The 20,144-nt window shown below is 37.3% G+C and overlaps 1 protein-coding gene across 1 annotated transcript in view; it reads left to right on the top strand.

The window, feature by feature from the left end:
- CXXC4 (CXXC finger protein 4) overlaps nucleotides 1-18,731 on the top strand; it is a 52,778-nt gene extending 34,047 nt beyond the window's left edge. The window contains exon 3 of the mRNA XM_087935954.1: nucleotides 12,796-18,731. Coding sequence (XP_087792080.1) covers nucleotides 12,796-12,840 — 45 coding nt within the window. The 3' untranslated portion in view covers nucleotides 12,841-18,731. The remainder of the gene's footprint in view (nucleotides 1-12,795) is intronic.
- Nucleotides 18,732-20,144: the final 1,413 nt, after the last annotated feature.

The raw sequence follows: 20,144 nt of genomic DNA, 5'->3' as shown, positions 1-20,144 counted from the left end.
TTAGTGACACATTTTTATGTAGGTTATCAGTGTTCAATCATTGTATTTTTTTTAATGCATGGGGTGAAGCATGTTAGAAAGATTAAATGTATTCATCTTTTGGTATGTCATTATGGTTACTACCAATTTGTTGTGATTTAGTCTGACAAACTGTTAACAATGGTTTCATTAATAATAAATAGATTGGTGAACTTTCCTTCAGTGAATATGATTACAATCTGGATAACCATGTTGTTATCATGGATGTTTCATTTTGGAGATCTGCGTTGAAAGAGGATTAGACACAGTGTCTAGCTAGCTTTTTCCAACCTTGTAGTTGGATACAGATCACACCACTTTTTAATTTTTCACTATTCCCAAGCAGAAGGTACTCAACAGAACAGTGGCAGATAATTAGTAAAACATAAAGCAATTCCCTTAAACCCCTAGCTCAGTCTCCACAGACAATCATATTTTCTCTTTGCTGTGTCAATAATCAATGTTGAGATCCCTACAATGGGTGTAGATTTATTTGCCCCCCCATTTCTCCTTGTTTTTCTTGATGGGGTATGTCTTTGTGTGCATTGAAAATGATGTTAAAATAACAAAAAGAGTGCTTAAAATACTCCAGTTTTTCAGGGCTGCTGCCAGTTTCTATCTCTCTATCTAGTTAACTGGGAGAGATCAGTTTTATCCAAACTAAACCTGTGACTGTTTTGGAGTAAAACTGACCTTTTCTTGCCTTTACAGCTGGGATTTCATGTTTGCATGATACACAGCTTCTCTGACCTCGTTATGAAAGTCATGTGAGCAGAATCTATCCTGTGAATCTTTTGTGAATCCAAAAGGCAGTATTTAATCCAAATGGGGAGATATGCAAAGTGCCATTCTATCTCTCCTGTGTTAAAAGTAAAGGTATTCTGTCTCATAAGATACCACACTGTAATCCCAGCAATTTCATAAGAGGGATGCCCTGGTAGCTGAAATCTGCTATGTAGAATACCTTTTTTTTCTCACAGTATTGTGAAGTCTTTGGCCTCCACTATTCCCTTTGAGGTTCTCTGACAGTCTCATTTTGTTCGTATTTATAACAACATAAGGTTGAATGCTGAAAAGTCACACCCCTCTGTAATGTGTTGCCCAAGGCAATTTCTTTGAATCATGTTGTGGTATGGCTGACAATAAGCTGTGAAAGTCTGCCAGTGTAAAGAGCACTAAGTTCCAGATGTGTTGTCCCACCAGGGCTGTGTAGTCAAGGCTCATCAAAATACATTTGCTACGATTAATTCCACTAAGATTTATTTAATACCATGTTGTTATCTGTGTTCCAATTTCAGAAAGTTTTCTTCAGCTGTAAGTGAGGATTAGGTTTCCCCTATCCCACACTGTTTTTCTATCTCTTTAGAAATAACATAGAATTTCTTTGAGGCAGAAGTCAAAATCCACTTTTTTCCTGTTGATGAGGAAATTGATTTTTAAATGCAGAAGATTTTGTTGTTGTTGTGATGCTAGTCTGCTGATATCTTTGGCAATTTTTTCAGGGTGCACAGTTTTTAGATGAAGGCTTACATGTTCCTGTTTTAATCAGAATTCCTGTACATTTTATTGTTCCATGTAGGAAAAAAGAACTTTGAAACTATTTATAAATATTTGCCTGCAGTTCAATGAAAAAAGTGTATATGTGTCTCTAGTGATATGATATGCTGCATACTTTTCTGAAAAGCCTTTTCATTTAAGTGAGGGGAAATCACATTTAACAAGATCTGTGAAAAGATCTTGTATAAGATATTTAGTCTAAAATAAGAAGTGTGATATTATATAGGGATTTTTAATGTCTTGAATGCAGGTTATTGAAATAAATTTATGGGAAACCAGAACGATGTAGTGCATTTCTGCCACTTATTTTTGTGTATGTACTTGTGCCTATACTGTTATTATCGGTGCATATTTGAAACACACAGCTCTTTTTCTGGGTGCTATTTATTTATAAAAATGTAATTAGTAGTTTCCATGGACTTAGACAACAACCCTGCCTTTGAGCTATGCTTATCTTATTTATTTTATACAAATCACAGGTAGCCCAGTTCCCTTGATCCTTGACAATATTAAATGAGCACTTTAAAAATTCTTCATACTTGTAGCAAAATAACCATGCTATTTTAAATAAAATCTGGATAGAAGAACATCAATTCAAATAGATGTTTGTGTTGATATGAGTGTGTAAATTGCAGGATAACTTCAGCTATTCGGCATTATTAAATAGAACAAATAGAAGGAATTATAGTAATTTGACAATAGTGTTCCATGTCTGAATTGGTATGCTATGATTTGTTCTGGGTCAATACAGAAATTCCCTATTTCCACAAGTCTTTGCTAATGTACAGATATAATGGGATAATAATTTAAAAAGAGTCTAGTCAATTGCTAACTGGGAATTTTGGCACTTGTGGACCTAGTACCTTTGAAGGGCAACAGGTTGAATGCTATATATCTGAACAGCATATTAAAAAGATTGTGTAATGGTCTACTTACATTCTTCTTAATATGTTGGGATACATTGTATTTTAATATAGGAATGATTTATAATGCAACCTTTAAAGATATAAATTAGAACATGCATATTTCATTCAAAATAGCCTCCCTCTTTCATGGAATATATGGTGTGTACGTGTGTGTGTGTGTGTGTGTGTGTGTGTGTGTGTGTGTGTACCATATGTGTGTGATATGCATGGCCTCATTATCCCACAAAAAAACAAGTAGAGTTTAGGACTTGAAAATGTTAACACCAAATGTAATTTCAATAGTTCTTGAAAAAGTATGACATTGATGCACAAATAACAAAATGCTATATTATTATTAAATTTACTGTGGCTGTTATTATACTCATTAAACTCTCCAAATTTTCTTGCCATAAAGAAAAGTTTTTGTTTTCTATCCATTTCTCATGTCTTTAGAATATCTATGTATCTACTGTGTTTCTCAGAAAATAAGGCCGGGCCTTATTTTCTTTTGACCCCTGAAAAAAATGGCTAGGCCCTCTTTTGGGGGGTGACTTAACTCGCCCCCATGCACCCTCACCTAGAGTGCCCTGCGGGCAGCCATGTCTTGCCACCAGCTGCTCCTAATGGCTGATCATGGTGGAATGCGGAGAGCTCCCTATCTCTGCCAAGCGCCTTTGCTGCAGGCCTGGATATGGTGCTGCTGCAGTCCAGGTCAGTGGGCGGGCGGTAGCATGGATGTCAGCCTCAGTGGTGGTGGGGCACTTTGTGTGGGGGAGAGAAAAATGATGGCATCACCCTCCCTCTGCCAGTTTCACCCACCGAAGCCCGAATGACTCACCGACTTGCAGGACATTGTCGACGCAGCCACCATCAAACAAAGTGATACCCCTGTGGGAGGGCAGGCAGTTCTTGTCACAGGGGTTTGTCCCGCCCCTGCTGCCACTGTTGTTGGAGACAGCGCTGGTGAGAGAGGCGCCACCGCCGGCAGGAACTGTGGAAGCTACAGAGGCGGCTCCCCTGCCCGAGAAGTGGCTGAAATGCTGCCGGTGGAGGAATGCGCTCGAACCGTTCCTCCACCCTCTGGAAGGGCCACTTCTCTGCTACCGCTGCATCACGATGTCCAGCAGGGACTCCGGTGTCTGAATTTTACCCAATGGCAGCACTCCAAATGTGGCATAAGCCGTGGCGAGGGCAGAAGGGAAAGCGATGATGGCAAAGGACAGCAGTGGCGGGTCCCGTGACGCAAAGAGCCCCACTGCTGCAAAGTGCTCCACTGACATCCATGACAACAATGCCTGCGCACTGAACCAGCCTGCAGCCAGCACCATACCCAGGTCTGCAGCAAAGGGGCTTGGCGGGGGTAGGGAGGTCTTTGTGCTCTGCCATGATCAGCTGTTAGGAGCGGCTGGTGGCGAGGCATGGCTGCCCACCGGGGCGTTCCTAATAACAAGTTCCCCCCGCCCTTCCCCCCATTTCGTATGTTTAAAATAAGCCTAAATTTTGGGGGAAGGGCTTAGTGCCTAGAAAACATGCTGGGCCTTCCTGTTGGAGAAACACGGTAGAAGTATTTTGTATTGTGTTTTTCCTTTGTTTCCACCATATCTGGTTGCTCCTGGTTCCTCATCTAAAAAGTAAAATGCTAAGAATTAATTCAATGATAGGAAACGAGAAAAACTAAAGATCACTGTACCAGGGACAGGGTTTGTGTCAAAAAAGTCAAGAGGTGCAAGCAATGGTCAAAGACAAGAAAGACAGGTCATTCACATGCATCCTTCAATCCTCTCTTGTAAGTCAGGTTCATATGGAAATCATTGGCTCCACTCTTGAAGAGTTCACCAACATTTTCTTCTGCTTCTTTAAATAACTTTTGGGTGTGTTTTTTGTTCCTCATCAGCTTGAATGGAACTGACAAGGTGGGGAGGGGAAATATAGCATCACCATATATGCTTGCTGATATCAAGTCATTCGATAGTGATATGGGCAGCATATACAGTAAATGAAATTAATAATAACAAAAATACATGGATATTCCAAAAATTTTAGGTACCAAAATTGGTTTTGATTTATTCATAAATAGGCTTATCTGCAAGTATATACAATATATATTTTAAAGGACCCTTATTTCCCATATATTTTTGCAGATCAGCCAATTCACAGATAAGCAGACCCTTGAATTTTTTATCAAAATACCATGAAAAATGCAGGTTGGCTTATCTGTGCGTGGCACATTTTTCATGGTATTTTGGTTCACATTTCAAGGGTAAGCTCATCCATGCATGGGCTTATTCATGAGTATATATGATAATTATGATGTATTGCTACCGTACAGCATCTTTTTCTTTGAATTGTGGAGTAGACAAAGACATGAACCCAAATCACTTTGCCAATATTAGAGCCTGTGTTGGAATGTAGCTTCCTTTGATTTTCACCTTCAGGGAAGATGCCTTTTTTCATTAAAATGGAAAAACAAAGAAGAAAAAAATAGAACAATTTTCCTCAACTTGGCATCTCTGGATGACATGGGACTGCAAATTACAATCCCAGCACATCTGGAAGATTGCAGGCTGGGGAAGGCTGACAGAATCGAAAGCTTAAAGGTTTCAAACTCACATTGTGTTAAATTTTCTAGAAAGCCCACACTTTGCAATGTAACTGAACAACAGGATTGTTGAGCTTCCTTTGGGGAACAAGCCCGCTATTTGTCAGTATTTGCACCTGCAGAACATAGAAGGCGCCGTTAAACAATGCTGATCAATTTCAATTTTATTCCTGGTTTCCCTCCCCCTCACTTCCAGGGGAATCGTTTTTTTCCTGTCACTCAGGATAATGATCCCTCTGCCAGCATAGCCCAGAAGCCAGAAACTAACTGTAATCTCATCAAGACTTTGATTCCTTAGCGGGGACTGGTAAATTTATACAACCAGGAAACTGGGGCAGCTTCACATCCCATGTTAGTTTGCTCAGCCACCAAAGTGGGTAGATTTTCTTCTCCTTTCAATTTTTACGATCTGACATTTTACTGGAAAAAAATCAAATAATTTGATGGCATGAGTTGAGTTTAAATGACCTCGTTGCTTTTTTCCCTTTTCCTCTGAATCTGGACTTTTACTGTTGCTACGTTTAAACTGAGAACCAGAAAAGGAAGCCATGTTCACTTTCAAGGCGAAGAGTTTTGTTATTATTAATAATAAACTCTGCAGAGTTTTGGAGATGCTATATGTCTGTTCCACACTGTGTGTGTAATGTACATACATACATACATGCATGCTTCTAAAATATGTATTTAATTGAGTGCAGACATACAGTCTGCAAAACAAACACTCCATTACTAGCTTGTTTTTCTCTTAGAAGCAAATCCCTTTTATTACTGCGAAATAGCGTAACCTTATAGAGACCCATATGGAAATCAACTTCTTAACTAACTTACTCTAGTTTCTAGGCGAAAATAAGGAATGGTAACCAATGCTCAACCAATCAAATAATAAATTAGGACAGTCACAGTATGCACTAGAGGAGCTATTTTAAGCTGTTCTGTGTTGCAGCTGTTATGTGGAAAAGCTGTATCCCTGTTGTATGGAGTTTCATCCACAACTCTCTAATTTTAGACTAGTTTGAAACTCCATCCTCCATGTTTCTCATGTGTCTAGTCTGTTTTTATTTATCAAGCCTAGTCAATGAGTAAATGGGTGTGTCCAGAAATCCTAGCAGTTTGTATTTCTCAGCTATTTTGACCATTTTTCCCTAAGACATTGTTCTTAAGGTGAGAAAAATGATGGAAGAAACAGTGGGAAGGCACAGGGGGGACATTTTAACATCTAGAAGGACTGTAGATCATCTATACAGTATAAATTAGTGGAATCTCTGAAGCTTTGTACTGGATAAGGAGTTTTTGCCTGTATCTTTCAGGTCATAGTGTAGCTTCCTTTAGCCTGATGCATGGATATTAAGATATGTTATACCACATCCCTTCTGGTTGTGTGGCTAAAGTTCATGGAAATTCAGTCAGACAGAACCTTTTGTAAGTTAGTACTCTCTGTGTGTTCTGTATGTCTAGTTTTATAATCCCCCAACTAGATGGAAGGCAATTCTAGATACTGAGGTGTATAATAAGACTTGTTGATAATAAGCCTAGATTTCATGAAGCGCTTTCCATACAGCAGATCATACCAGAGCTTAAGCAGACAACACAGTTGAAAAGTTTCCAGCTGTCACTTGTTTTCTCCAAGCCCCTGCTAGGCATGCTTGAAACTGAGGGCAGATTACCAAGAGCTAGCAGGACCTGCTGCGTTCCCACAACTTGCTGGTTCTAGCTTACTGCAATAGTAGTAATTATGTTAAGAGCCACGGTGGTGCAGTGGTTAGAGTGCAGTACTGCAGGCTACTTCTGCTGACTGTGGGCTGCCTGCAATTTGGCAGTTCAAAATATCAGGCTCAAGATTGACTCATCCTTCATCCTTCCAAGGTCGGTAAAATGAGGACCCAGATTGTTGGGGACAATATGTTGACTCTGTTAACTGCTTGGAGAATGCTGTAAAGCACTGTGAAGTGGTATATAAGTCTAAGTGCTATGGCTATTGCTATGTCCATGAGCCCTTCCTTTTAGAATTATCTTTGGACACATCAAAATTGTTTTGCATGGTTTGGAATGCAGTCTCCTTTTATATACAACTTCCTGATAAATTATATACCCATATATCTTGTTTATTATCAGTAGTCAACTTACAGTCTCTGCAATGTTGCATGAATAAATGTATATTTATTATGAATACTACACTATTCATGAAAGGCCACTGGTCATTAAAAGAGCCATGGTGACAAAGTGGTTAGAATGCAGTACTGCAGTCTTAACTCTTCATTCCAATGCCAGGAGTTCGATCCTGAATAGTTCAAATTGACTCCCATCCTTCCGAGATTGTAAAATGAGGATCCAGATTGTTGGGAGCAATGTGCTGACTTTGTAAACCACTTAAAGATTTCTATAAAGCACTATGAAGCGGTATTATAAGTCTAAGTGCTATTGCTATTACTATGAACACTATCATGGATGATTCTGTTATGATCAGTTTGAGTGGCTGAAGAACAACTAATACTATAACTTTCCTGAATATCTTTATGAGTGGCTGCTGAAGAAGAGCATTGCCAAGTTCTTACACAACATTCAATCATTGTAATGGAGCTTGGGTAACAAAGCTTCCCGTTGTATTGTGCCCAGGTTATTATCCTGTAATTATTCACATTAATACACAGTGAAAGACACTTGATATTAGCCCATTTTGTGAGAGTCAGACTACCTTTGAAAGATCAAATTCTCAGCTTTGGATTACATCTGACAGAATGTTGATTCCAGAAGTTCTGTGACTCCATTTAGACCAGGCCTGTCAAACTGGTTGCCCGCAGGCCAGATGCCTCATACACAGGCCACCCCCCGCTGCTCCGCAAAGGCAAAAAAACATCACAATTACATCACAACACGTCACATGACGTGATTGAGTTTGACACCCATGATTTAGACTAACTAGCTCATTTTCTGGGAAGACTAAAACAGCCATAATACATATGCTTCAGGTCTTTCAAAACTAAAGTAAAAATGGCAATGGAAAATCTCTTCTGTTCTGCCAAGAAAACTATATGGACATGTTTATAAATGCATCAAGAGTTGAGTTTGACTGTAGGGAGTTGACTGTAGTTTACCTTTACTATAGCATACTTTGCACAGATTTGTCTAAAAGAGACTAGAAATTTAAGTAAGTATAAAATGCATATTTGAGAGACTTCACTGATTCCAGCATTTTGTAGCATAGTGTCCCATTGTTGAACCAACTAATTTATCTTTAGTTCATACAGTAAATGAATTATCCTCCATTTCTTTCAAGTTACTCTTGTGATATGCAAGGTAATATTAGCAGAAAATGAAACTTCTTTTATGACAGAATATGAAATTTCTTATCATAAGAGATATATATTCTTTGGCCAGTTTATGTTCTTCGCAGAACATTATTCTATATTTGGTAAGTTTTAACTGTTTCTTTGGAAGGTTTCTTACAATATACAATTATGAATGAATTTTTACATTTCTTAAATTTTTTACTAAGCAGTCTAACTTAACTGTTTCTATTTTGAAAAGTAGAAAAATAAGAATAAATCCTTTTAAGAACTTTTTAAGAAACCCTGTCCTTAATTTATCGCATAGTACATTAAGAGTAGACACACATGTTTCTTTTAACTACACACAAACACACACACAGGCACACACACTTTGGTAATGTGATGTCCCTGAGCCTATTGCAAACTTCCCCAACCAGTATATCCTTCAGAACTATTTGAACTTTAACTCCCAGCGTAATAGACATGCTAACAGAATCCTTGGAATGGAGATTTTTTATCTTTTATGGGCACCTATGTTGCAGAAAACTGGCCTGAAGAACTTTTGGCTCAAGCACTTTTCTGTTCCCTTTTCATGGTCTTTCATGATTTCAGTTGTCTAATGTTGATTTGTCATTGATGAAAATTGTACTTTGAAGAAAGCAGCAGGGAATGGATGCACAGGAAGAAAGGCCCAGCAATCAAAAATTCCTCCTCAATTTTTTAATACATTTAAGTTCAGTTGATTTTAAAGAGTAAAATATATAAAATGATGTCTTATGAAGTAGAGGTGAATGTGGGGATTTGATTTATTACGGCAACATCCTTGATGTTGGTTATCTGGTTCTCTGATGAATCAATGAAGCACCACATACCCCAAAAGGGATGTTGATTTTTGAAATCTCTGTTAAAAGTTTATGTTACACATACTTAGGTCGTAGCAAGACACTTATTAAAATACTTTTTGTGGGATATCATCTTCAATAAGCAGTTTACCTAATAATGCAATTTTACATAAATTTATTCTGAGATAGTCAAGAGGAATTATTTTGCATTCTAATTGTTTTCATTTATAAGTTGATATAAACATCAATATTTTGGAAATAGTCTCCTATATGATTGTTATTCTGCTTGTTTAAGTATTCTATTGCAAATTACTGCATATTCATCACAAAAAGGGCTTTTTTGTGTGTGTGATCTGTACTTCTCCAAGGTATTTTCTAGGCAAGATGACTTAGAGTTGCAATTATAAGAGAGACAAGAGGCTAAAGTTGGATTTTTTCTTCCCACTTCAACCATAGAAGAGGTCTAGTTAAGAAGTTCAAAGCTCTCCAATGAGAATTTATATAGAACAAGAAACCTATGATCTTCTAAATGTTGCTGGCCATATTGACTTGATCAACCATGAACATTTGGAAGTCTCCAGTTTCCCTATCCAAATTGGCAGCATTATTGGAATTGCATGATTGGAGAGATCAGGCTCAAACTTATATCCACTATTTGGTCTGTGACTGATATAGAACAAATATCTACCCCTCTTCTGGATGCAGCATTCCCAACACAGCGTACAACTTGTTTTGTGGTCTTTGATTGTGATAATCTTCCTAGTTCAGTGTTATAGTTCCATTCTGAAGGAAATGTCCATCTAATACAGGGTTGACAAACTCAAGGCCTGGGGCCAGCCCGCAAGGTGCTAAGATCTGGCCCACAGGGCTACCCTGGAAACAGCAAAAGGTCAGCCCACAGTGCCTCTGCCAGCAAAAACGGAGCTGTGTGCGGCTCTCCCAAGCTCCGTTTTCGCTGCCAGAGGGTTGCAGGAGGCCGTCGCAGCTGAAAGCGGAGCTCAGAAGCCCATTTTCACAGGCAAAGTGCCACCACAGCCCCCCCCCAACACAAGTGATGTTGATCTGATTACGCCATCCTGGCCACACCCACCCTGGCTTTCCAAGGTCAAACACAACCCTGATGTGGCCCTCAATTAAATTGAGTTTGACACCCCAATCTAATACTTTGTCCCACTTAATTCAGTACCAGTATTCTATTGTCCTCCTTCCTAAGAAGGAATTGAGGAGGCTGTACTCAAACATACCTGAAAAATACTGTGGTAAGTTGGTCTGCAGTCATGAAAGAGAGCATGTCTTTTGCACATAAAGTGTGTGTTTATTATCCTTATACCCACACAGTGTAAATAAAAAAATAGCTTAGGAGTAGAATATAGGCAAGGGTGGATTTCTACCAGTTCTGTCCACCTCTGTAGAACCAGTAGCTCTGAAGAGCAGCAAACATAGAACCGGTTCTATGCTGATGTTTTTGCCCACCCACCCAGGCTCTTATCTGATCTTTGTTGCCTAATTTTTCAACTTCAGCTGCCGAACGAGGCACAGCTGCAGTTAGAAAAACAGGAAAAGAGGGTTGTTTCAAAGGCTGCTTCTCTGCAGGCAGATGCTGATGACGATTTACAGGCGTGCGGCTTGCAGCCTGCAGGAAAGCTCATAAATCCTGAACCGGTTGTTACCCCTGTCATATCATACCTCTGGATATAGGAGATCAAAGTACTGCCCCATTTATACCAGGCACGATGTTTAGTCCACATTAAAAATGGACAGGGCTTTCATCGCCCAGTCATACCTGCCGTTTTGATGTTATTGTTTTCTGTGTTATATCCAGCATTCACTCAGTTTATGCACTGTATTGTGCAATATGCATGCACCCAGAAAATACATGTCTGTTAACAAAGCAGAAATCTTTTTGTCATAAATTTTAGCTAAAAATTGTCCCCTGGGCATTTTTTTTCTAGTAAGTATTGAGAAAAAAAAAGTTTAGATTTAACAGGAAGGCTCTTCTACAAACTAATTTGCAATTATCTCTATGCATAACAGTTATCCTGTAGTGCAAAGCAATATTGGCAGTTAAGCCAATCAGGAGGAAACAAAGCTGTACATAGATAGCATCAAGTGGGGGCCTCTTATACTTGGCAACCAGTAGGAGAAAAGGAAGGGAATTTGCAAAGTGTTTATCTTTGATCACCGAGCTAACTAAAAGGGATGCCATTTGGAGTTCAGGATGAGACAAAAGTTGCTTCTGGCAGCTGAAGCCACATTTTGCTAGTTAATTTCAAGTGCTTCCAGCAGAGAGATCTGTCAAGAAGTAAGAGATGCCCCTACTTCAAAGATAGAGAAGATAAAGGACAAAGGGAAAGCCAAAGCCCACCCCATCATTCACATCAGAAGACACTTACAATGACATACAATATTACTCCAGACTAAGAATAGTCCTCTCAGTTTTCCACAAAATGGATTTAATGGAATCTTAAAAACTGCCCCATCACTTTTGGATTCGGTACAAATTCAAACAACCAAATCACAGTTTAGTTTAAATGAACAAAGAAAGAGTGATGTAGTGGCTAAAGTGTTGGATTAGGAGTAGGGAGATCCAGGAACACTCTCAGCCACGGAATCTCCCTGGGACTTTAAGCCAGGTGCTCTTTATCAGTTCAACCTACATTGCTGAGTTGCTCTGGGAAAGGATTGGAAGAAAGTTAGGAAAGGTAAAAGCCCATCAAATACGTTAGAATGATTTTGGTTTACTATAAACCAGCTGTCTTCCACTTGGCATCTTCAAGATGTCTTGGACTATAATATATTCCCCAAATGCTAGCAATGTGGCCTTCAGCTGACTGGGAATTATAATATCTATATACCTTCCCCAAATGGAGAAGCTGTGTGCCCCAGAAATGAACTTTTAGAAAAGAAGAGCACTCCTTGAGCTTTTTCTCATTATTTTTTTGCAAGTGTTCTACAAACCAGAAGGAAAATGGATTAGAAATTTGGATGATTTTCTATAGACCAGCAAAAAGCAAATTTTCATCATCATCATCATCACCATCATTGCAAGTTTGGGGAAAACATGTCTTTCAAGAATGGTCTTATGTTGACTGTTTATATGCCATAACTTTTATGTTATTCAATTGTAAAGTATTGTTTGTTGTTTACTATTGGCAAGATATTTGTGCCATTTTCTTTTTGTGTTCAAAATGTTCACCTCATTCTATTGTAGGGTTGTGCCTGAATATTCTGATTAACCTAGACTATCACTCATGGACTGATATAAATAACCACTTAGGCCACTATATCATTGGCTGATTCCAGTTGGTAAACTTTAAACTAACAGCTAAAACATACAAGACTGTTCCATGCATATTTACCACTTGCTGTAATTGCCAATAGTTCACCCAGTTGATGTTTTAAAATTCAAAAAAGGTCATATTTTGCTAAAATGACTGTTTCTTTAAATCATTAATCATCAAGAAATACTGCATACAACTGGGACAATTAAAAGTACAATTGATATGTAAAAGAAAGCCAAAAACAAAACAATTAATAAAAACAGACAAGCGCATTTTACAATGCAATGGAAAGAAAGCTTAACTTGTTTTCTTGCTTCTTTTTTGTAGAGAACACCTGTTCCCAGCGCTGAAGCATTCCGATGGTTCTTTTAAGCAGTAGCATATCTTATTTTCAAGGCAGCCTGAAGTGAAAGGCAAGCTAAAGTCTTGTTTTAAGAAATCGCTTAGTCTACCACTGAAGAATATTATTTTCATTTATGTATAGGGGTTTCCTCAAAGAAAAAAAAATCATAAAACAGAGTGGTCTCCAGGTAAGAGGGAAGACAGTACATTTGAAGAGGCTGTATCTGATAAAGCAGAACTCCCCCCCCCCACCATTGAAATGCCTGAACATAAGATAGTACTGTTTTATTTTCTGTCCCATCATATTCACCGTCTAACAGCATGTCCTGTTGTGTTTCATCTTGTTTAAACAAAGCTTCTGCCATTTCTTAGCAGCTGCATTCTGGGCATTAGTTCCTCAAGTCTTAAATGACATTCAGTTTCCTCTTGAAAGGCCCTCTTAGTAAGACAACACTCCATATAAGAGAGCATTAACCAACTTTTGAGGGCTACTGTCTTATCCGGAGACCACCATATCTGGAATCCTGACAATTGGCCAGTTTGCTCACATTCAGTACACCAATTCTTTTGTTGATGTAATTTAGCTATAACTAGTGAACTTGTTGTCTATTTTTAAAGTGGCTGTTAAAAACAAAATTATACGTTTGGGTAAACCCCTGCTATAAAATAATGTATCTTGACAAAGTACCATATCTCTACTTCATTTTTCCAATGATATGTGTTTTGGTACTGTAAACTGTACAGATAGCCGCTTGTATTTTGTGTGTTTAGACACGAGGAGACAATCACATCTGACCAACTATGGAGATTAACCCTTTGTTCACATCAGTGTGTTTCTGCAAATTAAATCTGGAGCAATAAATTTAAGCATTAAGAATCTTCCTCTTTCACCCCTCTTTTTGTTGCCAGCTGTCCAGTATCATCATCAGCAACAGTACAAGTGTATTCTTAACACTCTGCTGTTACTACCTGGAGCAAAGTTGTTCAAAAGAAGATTTAATAATGTCTCTTTCAGATATTCCCAGGACACAGTATTGTATGACAGGGAAGTTATAGGCAGTAACAGGTAATCTTCATAAGCATTATCTTATAGGAAAAATTATGCTCGCCCATTGACTGCGAAAAGTTTAACAAAAATCAGCAAACTGCACTTCCTATAAAATAGGTTTTAAAGCAGGGATGGGCAACTGTGGTCCCTTTACGACCTATGAACTTCAGCTCCTGGACTCAGGAATTCTGGGAGTTGAAGTCTACAGGTCGTAAAGGGGCCATAGTTAACCCCCTAAAGTATAGGCAGACATACAGTTTCAATGTTGCAGAGCTACAGCAGAATGGTTTGTTACACAAAATGAAAACAATATGTTGAGAGGAACAGGAAATCTCTTAGTTAATGTATTTACTTTCTCTAGAGCAGGGATGGAGAATGATGGCCATTTTATGACTTGTGGGCTTCAACTTCCAGAATTCCTGAGCCAGCCATGCTGTTGAAGTCCACAAGTCATAAAGGGGCCAGAGTTCCCAACCTCTGTTCTAGAGGGTTGTTTTAGAGATCTTTTATTAGGGTAAAAAGATACCTGAAATTATTTTTCTCAGTTTATAATATTTAGCTCTTAGACTAGTTTGTAAATGTAGGTGAGGTTACATCTTTTCTTCTGTCTGAAAGACATGAAACTCAGAATGTCTTTTAAGGTGTTCTCAAATGTTAGCACTTTTAATAGAATTGAAAGTTAAAAATAGATTGTGATCTTTTACTCTTTTACCCTGATCAGACATTTAATTTATTATTACCCTTTTCAGAAATAACACACAAATGTGAGACAGTTAAAAACAATTCTCTTTGCAGATTTCTTCATGGATATAGCCATCTCATCAAAATTTAGGCTTGCAAAGTAGCTGATCGGCAGGAAACAAATGATAAGAAGTAAATAGTGTTAAGGGAAATGCATGGCTTCAATTGATCTAAAATGGATTTTGTGGAGCCAGAGAGCTCATTCAAGATTCTGCAATTTGCCAGCAAATAATTTCTTTTTATAATTAAAAAAAAAACATTTGTGATTGCCAGAAAGGTGGGATTGAAAACAGACTGGCAGTTTACCAGTGTTAGAACATAGAACTTGTTGAGAATACACATTTATAGTTTTTATATTCTTTATTACTGACATTAACTTTTCCCACCATACTTTTGAGTATTTCATTTGTTCATAATTGCCCTGTCTTACTTAACAATTATAGATTTTTCTCACTTGCAACACATAATACATAGGTGAAGATTTTGTTAAATTCCACAATTGTAAGGACAGAAACAGGATGGTATTGGACATCTATTCTCTCTATGTGCAGTTCCTTATTCAGTCTTTATCCTTAAAAAAAGAAACTATATTCCAACGTTTCCCATTAAAAAAATACACAATCTCAAATATATGCAAAGCTTGGTATTTTGCATAATTTATTCCACATGTGGAACATCTTGTCACAGAATATGAAATTTTCAATGCATAAGTCTAATGTACACAAAGATAGTAATAAGATGAAATATCTACATAGCATTTTTCTTTCAGCAGTTTGTTATATTTTATTTTATTTTGTCACAGAGCAAAGATGGAAGCTTGGCCAGTAGCAAAGTATTATGATTTAAAAGGAGCAGAAAAGGCCATTACTATGAATCATTTCCCTCTCTTTGACTTGTTTTCAATGAATACTATTTTTATCATTTTTACGAGTATTTAACTTAAGATAGAAATATTTGTGATCTACCAGTAAGATAATATCTTATTCTCCCCCACCCCCACCCCTTACAGAAAGCTCAGGAGCTATAATTCTGAGAAAGTGACACCTATGGAAATTCCACTGAAACTGCAGAATTTTGATACTCAAAAAGATGCTCTTCAGATGCACAGATTTTTATGAGTTACATCATGTTAATTTTTTTTATAGAGAAAGACTATGCAGTTTCATATTCTTTTTATTATGGTACTTTTTACATTTTTTGGGAACAACTTAGTTGAGTAGTCAGTTGTTTAAATGAATGAATGCAGTGTTTCTCTGAAGACCTGTTACTATATAAAAGAAAGGGTTATTTATAACGCCAGGAAATTGATTGAGAGAACGTTCTCAGTGAAGATACCTTAACTTTCAGAAGGGCTTTACCTTTTTTTTTTTTTTCTTTTGACATGCAAACACATGCAAATACATATGTACACACTGATTGGGAGTGAAGGATTGGGAGAATGACTAAGACCTGGCAGGAATTATTAGCAGAATAAAAATCAAATCAAGTTTGAGTGATATTAGAAGGGATGGTATTTTTAAAAAATATTTTAGATGATAGATAGTTCTAACCATATAACCACAGAAAATAATTCATTTTTACTGTGAGGCAATTAATTATAAGACTGATTCATTCCTGATGTTATTTTTTTAATATGTTCTCACCACTGTTCTTCAGGAAGCTTTAGGATACAGCCTAGAAGCTCTTAATCCCTAGAATTTGCATCTGATGTCTCTCTTGACCCATGTTTTTGTCTCTTGTGATCAGTGGTGAAATGCTACCGGTTTGGCCCGGTTCACGCGAACTGGTAGCAAAAATGTCTACCCATTTGGTTGCACCGGTAGTTAAAAAAAAAAAAGCTCCGATGACCAGCTGAGAGGAGAAAGAAAAGCACAGGATCACCCTCTCACCCACCCCTGCACTTTTCTGTCCTTTGTCCTCTCAGCTAATTGGCACGGCAGAGCCTCAGCTGGTGTTTAGAAAGCTGCGTGCGTGTTAGGTTTACGCACACATTCATGTGCAAAGTGCACGATCATCGAACCAGAAGGGAAACTGGTAGAATCCCACCACTGCCTGTGATGTAAGCATTTGGCTCTTCAGATGGCATGCACCACACAAACCAAGAGGTGTGCTCCAGTAGCTTTTATTCTTGGCCAAAGAGAGGATATTGGACTAAATTTAGCATCTGCTTCTCTCTCCATTTGTAGTCGACACGATACAGAATATCCCGTGCAGTAGGTAGGCTTTCCAAAATACTCATAGGAATGTCTATTAGGGTAAATTAGTACCTTTAGTTCTAAGTCATCCTAGATGAGCTTTTTTTTCCATTCCAAAATGTTAGGATAATACAACTACATGACTTCAAGGAGTCTGAAGCTGAATTAACATGATGGTTGTCATTTGAATTTTTTCTGTGCATCATAATTATTGAGCAATTGAGTTATGGGGACATTCTTCCCCCCCCCCCCTTTCAAAATAAATGAATAAAAAAAAACTAAGTATCACTATAATAAACACTGGAAATTTTCCCACTTTGTTGTCCAGCTGGCCTTGTTTTGAGTATTTTTTGTTTCTATTGTTAAGAAAGAGAAGGACAAAAATATCAGTTTAGGTTTCTTTTGGTGTACAATGATTCATAGCAATGTACTTAACTGTTTAAATACCCAGATGTTGCATGTGTCAGTATGGTTTTTTTCTGGATTTTTTCATTTTGATTTTTAAAAAGCTGATGAATCTGTATATTGTAATTGTGTGATGTTTTACATGTCAAATCTGAATTGTTAAAAATATTGCATAAGAATATAAATACAATTACTTTGATTCCCACAAATTTCTTTTAATTGTGGTAGAATTCTACAGCTTTATTATTATTATTTCCATTTCATTGAAGTAGCAGTTGTATGTCATTGTGCATTAAAGTATTTTGGTTGCAAGTGTCTTAAAAAAAGAAATAAATTTTCAGATTTTTTTTTCCTCTCCTATGTGTAATAACAAATTATTTGCAATGTTGATTATAGTTAAAGTTTTGGATCTTATTTGTGTTTACTACACAATGTCCTTAAGGCTGCAGTCCTGAATGCAATTACTTGATGGTAAAATGTATTGAAATCAATGGAACTTCTAAGTAGATCTCAATAGGATATGCTGTAAATAATTTTAAAAAATATATGATATGAAATGCAGTACCTTGTGGTAGAAAAGCAGGGTAAATATTTTAAATAATAAATTTCATATTTTTGCCAGAGTACTCCTTTACTTTTGAAAAAGGGACAACTCTGCAGGAACCAGTGATGGAATTGCCAAGTTTGTTACTCTACTGAAGTGAGAAGGGAAGCATAACATATTTTGTGCAGGATTTCTGTCTTGCCTAACAATATTGATATGCTCAGGATATAGTCAACAGGATATACCTGAGTATAGGTTATGCCAAATTGTATCATAATCCAGGTAAACCTGTACAATTATCCATAGACATTACTGGAATGAATTACAGTTATTTCTATAAAAGAAATAACATATTTCTTTTTGTGTTCCCTCAACTCCACCCTTTTAGGTACCTCATAAAATTAAATGTAAAAGGAATCCTTGAATTGGCTATGTCTATAATGAATTAATAAGAAGAAAAATAATTAAAGGAATATTCTATCCAGGGTGAAATGCATTCAGCCAAATCAACAGTAGGTCTTTGATCATAGCTGGATGCATAGAGATACTGAAATGGTTGGTTATGTGCAACAGCTAAATGTTTCAGATATTGTTTTGATTAAATTTGGCAGTTTCACACTGAAGTCTGTTGTTTCCTGGTGCATAAAAGACACCTCAAATGTGAAAAAGTATTCCATATTCACAGTTACAGAGAAATAGGTTTACTTTTTTTCTCACGCACTGAAACATAGACCACAAAAACGTTCACCATTCACACTGTTCTTTTATTTCTGAACTGTGCAGTAATCTATTAAATTTTCTAATAGATCTTGTGTAAAGTGTATGTATGCTTGTGCAATTATGAAAAAGCAGTTTTGGGAAATGGTGTATTTATTTCAAATCACTTATGGGGCATGTACAAAACTGTATAAAAACATTCAATTTGCCCAGTAAAGTTGTTTCTGTGATATTTCTGTGTTGTTAAATAAAGGAATTTAGTACTCTAAAATCTCTTTTTTTCTTCCACTGAACAGATTTGTTGTAAGGATCTTAAATAATCAACTTTATATTTTTTGAGGGCCACCACACACACAAAAAAAATCAGAAGGTTCACGTCTAACTCAATAAATGCAAGATATCTGTGGTACAATATTTGTATAATGTTTTTACTCTTTATTGGATTTGGGTGGATGTTTGCATCACCAAAATCTATAGAGATTCTTAGTCATCCAGGTCATGGTTGTCCCAAAGGTGCTTTTTTGGGAGGTAACTGGACTTCCTTGTTTTTTCTTTGAAGAAAATACTTTATTAATATAAATCCTTCCATTGTCTACCATCCAGTTAGAGCTGAAGAAATTTCTTGGATGAGAAGCAAAATATCTTCAAAGAAAAAACAAGAGAGTCCAGTTGCCTCCTGAAAAAACATCTTTGGTGCATCACCAAAAAATTTCTTAGAAGTACACAAAGTTTTAAAGAAATCTTTGAATTATAATGAATTTATTGATCCAGAATCATGAAGCTACAAGTGTCATATAATTAATCACACAATATATATGCAGAGAGTTGGTTTTTCTTTCTTTTTGTTAATGCTAGTTATACAAATAATGGGAAAATATAGACATTTTTTTCTCTTAAATACTTTGGTTAATGATGACACCAGGGGTGGCATTTAGCTGGTTCAGACCGGTTCTGGCGTACCGATAGTGGAAATTTCGGCCTGTTTGGAGAACTGGAAAGTACCACCTCTGGCTGCCCCCACCCACCCTGCCCCTGCTCTTTCCCATCTTTTATTTCATTGATCCTTAGCTCAGCTGATTCACATGGCAGAGCAGATTGCTGCGCCTCAGCTGAGCTAAAAAACAGCTCAGGCGATCTTTGAGTGCTGTGCATGGGCAATCTTTGAATGTTGCACGCATGTGTGAAGCCCGCAGAACTGGTAGCACACAATTTGGAATCCCACCACTGGATGATACCATTGCAATAATAGTGTTAGCACTTTGCATCTGTTTTACTGCTTCCTAGTACAAAGTCCTATTCACTTGCTGGCTTGTAAATTTCAAGAAGTAGAAAAAATAGATTCTTCCCCTCATAAATCCATATTGTGGTCATTAGCAAAACATGGACCAATTTCACGTGGCTTAAGGTTTTCATACAGTCCTTGATCTAAGTCACGGATGTCAAGACTCGCAGCATCATGTTGCTGTCATGTGACATTTCACGGCCTTTTCCCCTTCACGAAGTTGGGGTGGATGTGGCCTGTGTGTGATGCATCCGGCCCATAGGCCAACAGTTTGACACCCCTAATCTAAGCTGAAGGTCAATTTGCAGTATATTTTTAAGGCTTCTAAAATCCCATGACAGCAAGTGAGTTTTTTTAAAAATAAAAATAAAAAAAATTGTCCTTTCAGTCAGTTTTTGACTC

This window comes from Pseudonaja textilis, chromosome 6 (genome assembly GCF_049901715.1).
Source record: "Pseudonaja textilis isolate UNSWEBS1 chromosome 6, rPseTex1.2, whole genome shotgun sequence".
NCBI lineage: Eukaryota > Metazoa > Chordata > Lepidosauria > Squamata > Elapidae > Pseudonaja > Pseudonaja textilis.
The sequence above is the reverse complement of the archived record's forward strand: the minus strand, read 5'-3'. Positions and strand labels throughout refer to the sequence as shown.